Consider the following 3,838-nt stretch of genomic DNA (forward strand, 5'->3'; position numbering starts at 1 on the left):
TCACATATACATAAAAATATAGCTATATATCTCATTATACATAAATCATATCTCATATGTGTATATATCTATATGTAATTGCTTCCATATTTTCTAGAAAATGCTATGGCACTTGGGTAACAGTCATAAACTAGACTAATCCATTAAACTCATTGTCATCACGTAGCGTCTGACTCACACAGACCCTGAAGGACAGAGCAGAATTGCCGTACTGGGTTTCCAAGGCAATCATATTTATAGGAGCAAACTACCACAACTTTCTCCTAAGAAGCAGTTGTTGCGTTTGAACCACCAAACTTTCAGTTAGCAGCCAAGCTCTTAACTACTGCACCACCAGAGATCAGCTGTATAAACGGAAATGCCCTCAGCAAGCCTGGAAATGGTCTTCCTGCCTAAAGACAATTATGTGAACTATTATTGTAGAACAAGCTTAGGTGAGTAGAGCCATCAAAGAACAGTGACAGTCACAGAATAACCTTCAAAAGGAAAAGAAGAAAAAGGAGGGCCAAATGCAGATCTCATACCTGGATGCTACCTGACTGGGGACCCAGAGAACATTTCTTTGTGAGCTAACGCAGTTACCTGCTTCAAACCTCATCTTCCAGTCTTTGCTGTTGAAGTTGCCGTTTATGATTGTCCAGAAGATGTCAGCACCATGAGGAAGTGACAGAGCATGGAGAAGGAGTGGGACCGCCAGTGAAGACAGCTGGGAGAACTCCGATTTCACAACTCTCCACAGGCTGGGAATCAAGAAGAAGCAAGAGTGGTCGCTTACCCACATTGTGACAATTCCCACAAAAAAAAATGAACAAAAATGACTCTCAATTCATGTTCAGTAGTTAGCAGGTAGCGAATAGGAACACATTCCCAAAACCGTGCTCTGAAAAAAATTTCCTATGTGCTAGTCTTAATCTTTTTTTTAAAAAAAATGACACTGTCACAATACAGGAAATGTCACTTAGCATATGCTTTTAAAGTAGAAAATAACTATTGACTTTTAACTCAGCTCTATAAAATTTGCTTATGTAAATGAACAGCGACAATTGAATAATACATAATATTTGTATTAACTGTTGGGATGATGAAGTGCTAACCTATTTTTCTTTTACCTAATAGTGAACATCAGGAAAATGTTGTTGATGTTGCCTGCTCAGTAAACCATTCTGATCACCACTCTTTTCCTATTAAGAGAAGCTTTTCCACCAACAAGCAAGATTCCCACCTTTAACATCATAAAGATGAACACAAAACCCAGGCTGACCAACATATTCTAACATCTAGATTAGAGTGAATGGTGTGGGTGGCTAGACTATGAGAACTAGATGGTAACCATGGAGATATCAGAGTCCTCTTTTTCAGGTACTGACGTGGACTCTTAGGACAGAAAGGATTTCTTTTCTTCATAAATATCAATAATGAAAGACCATACTGGTCTGTAGCTCTCCTTCCCACATCACAGTGGTAGCCTTCCTAACAAGAAGCCAACCATAGCCTTCTGTCTCTAGACAGAAGTAGACTTCAGTTAAAGAGGAGGAAAGAAGGGAAATTAGACAGGGGAAAGAGAAAGGTGTCCTTGATGACATTTTGTAACTACTGACCCAAAGAATAAACTCAGTGCCGTGAAGTCTGACTCACAGCAATCTGGTTTCCACAGCTTCCAGAAACCAGACCACAATTGGTGAAAAGGCATGCTGGTGGCCTAGTGGTAAAAGAGTGGTGCTAACAGCCCAAAGATGTGCAGTTTGAATCCACTACCAGCTCTGTGGGAGAAATACGGACAATCTTTCCCGATGCAATTCATTGCCCCTGAAAATCCATTACAAGTCAATTTCAATTAAATAATAACAATCAAAAATTCACCCTAGCTAGTTTAAGCTATCAATTATTATGAGAATAATGCAGAATGTATATATATATATATACACACACACACACACACACACGTATATGTATATGTATGTATGTGTGTATATATATACACACACATGTATATGTATATGTATATGTATATGTATATGTATATGTATATGTATATGTATATGTATATGTATATGTATATGTATGTGTATATATACACACACATGTATATGTATATGTATGTATGTGTGTGTATATATATATAAAATTTGTTGTTGTGTGCCAGTGTGTCAGAATGGACTCATAGCTGAACCTCTAGCTGGTTTTCAGAGGTAGTTAATCACACAGGAGTAGATTGCTCATCCTTTTCCTGCAAAGGAACCACAGTGATGCAGACCCACTCGGCTGTGCCACACCACCCAGGCACCAATATCATTCCTGGATTGCTGCTAACGCAGACTATCCAGCCTCATCATCTAGACAGTCACATCTTAAACCCACCAGCTTATAAATTACAAATTCTGTCAACAACAAAGCAACAGTATCGTAAAGATAACAAAGGCACACATAGACAAGACAGCAGGCAGCCACTTAGAAACAACAGAAGTTGTCTCATACATACTAATAAGAACCTCACATCATGTCAAGGAAGCTGCAGTCAAGTTTAAACACTGTAAAAAAAACAAAACAAGGCTTCTCCCCCAAAAAAGCAGTACAGATAACAGAGTCGATGAATGTTTCAGAGATAGTAAGGCTGGAGAAATACTCTGACATGGAATTCCAAGGATTGGTGCTTCAGAAATTACAAATAATGAAAGAAAGAATCAGATTCCTGTGGAGTTTGACTCTCAATATGGCTTTTCTAGTGTAGATGAATGACAATGGTGATGGGCAGGACCATGCTAGTGAGGCATGCTGGCCTATCCACAAATGGATCGGCTATCTATCATTCCACAAGAGGACCATGTAGTCATGTCCATAAATTTAATACCTCTAGCTGGTGAGAATAGGAATTCCTTCCCCACCAAAGGGAATTCTTCCCACACCAAAAGATATTCTTCACTAGCCAGTGAAGAGAGATGTTCTTCAACACTTTCAGGATGGCGGCAGCAGCAGGAACAGCTGGGGAATTGGATGGGAGATGGGAATCTGGGATAGGAGAAGCCAATGTTGACAGGACTGAGACTTTGTTGTCTAATTAGACCCATGAGGCTCGAGGCTCAAGTGCCTTGTGTGCATGTTTTGGGAGTTCTCTTAACTGTATTTTGTCATTAACCTGAATTATAAGCTTTTAACTCCCCCATTATGGGTCTGTGTGATCTGTGAGATATCACAGCAGATTTTTGGACCCAGCCAAGCAGTAAGATTGGTGTTGAGATGAATATAGTAATGAGGCAGGGAGCATGTGGGACATGTCGGACCTCATGGGAATTGCTTTTGTGTTACTGATGCTGTGGGTGGCACAGTTTCCTCCTATGAAGTTGGTCAAGGTCAGATATAGTGCTCCTTACATGGCCCTTGCCCTCTTTACAAGCCACAAGTGGAGAAGTAGGAGCCTTCAAGAAAATCCTTTACAAGACAGTTAAACCAGTGGCGTAAAAGACAGTAAAAAAGCATGAAAAATGCAATTCAGAATAACAAAACTTATATTACAGATGTTATCAGCATATGAGAGAAACAAAAGAGCAGGATATAAGAGATGGAACAGAAAGTCAGGGAGACAGAAGACAAGACCTATAATGAGAACCTCTTAGAAGAAAAAAGAAGAAATGAGATGCAAGGAAGATGAAGAAAACATAAGAATCATGTGGGATGACATCAAAAGTTGGAAACAATGAAGAAAGAAGGGTAGTCAGAAACCATATATTTGGTAACAGAAATGAGACCAAAAATAGAATGACTGAGTTTTAAATATTCAATGATTTATTAATTGTAAATTGTTGTTGTTGCTATGTGCCATCGAGTCGCTTGTGACTCATAG

The 3,838-nt window shown here is 39.2% G+C and overlaps 1 protein-coding gene across 1 annotated transcript in view; it reads right to left on the reverse strand.

The window, feature by feature from the left end:
- Window positions 1-3,838, reverse strand: part of UNC79 (unc-79 homolog (C. elegans)) — a 291,864-nt gene that overhangs the window by 144,562 nt on the left and 143,464 nt on the right. Inside the window, exon 22 of the mRNA XM_006879101.1 lies at window positions 583-740. Within this exon, the coding sequence (XP_006879163.1) occupies window positions 583-740 (158 nt within the window). The remainder of the gene's footprint in view (window positions 1-582; window positions 741-3,838) is intronic.

The sequence above is a fragment of the Elephantulus edwardii genome, unplaced genomic scaffold (assembly GCF_000299155.1).
Source record: "Elephantulus edwardii isolate Elephantulus edwardi_28Jun2011 unplaced genomic scaffold, EleEdw1.0 scaffold00002, whole genome shotgun sequence".
Taxonomy (NCBI): Eukaryota; Metazoa; Chordata; class Mammalia; order Macroscelidea; family Macroscelididae; genus Elephantulus; species Elephantulus edwardii.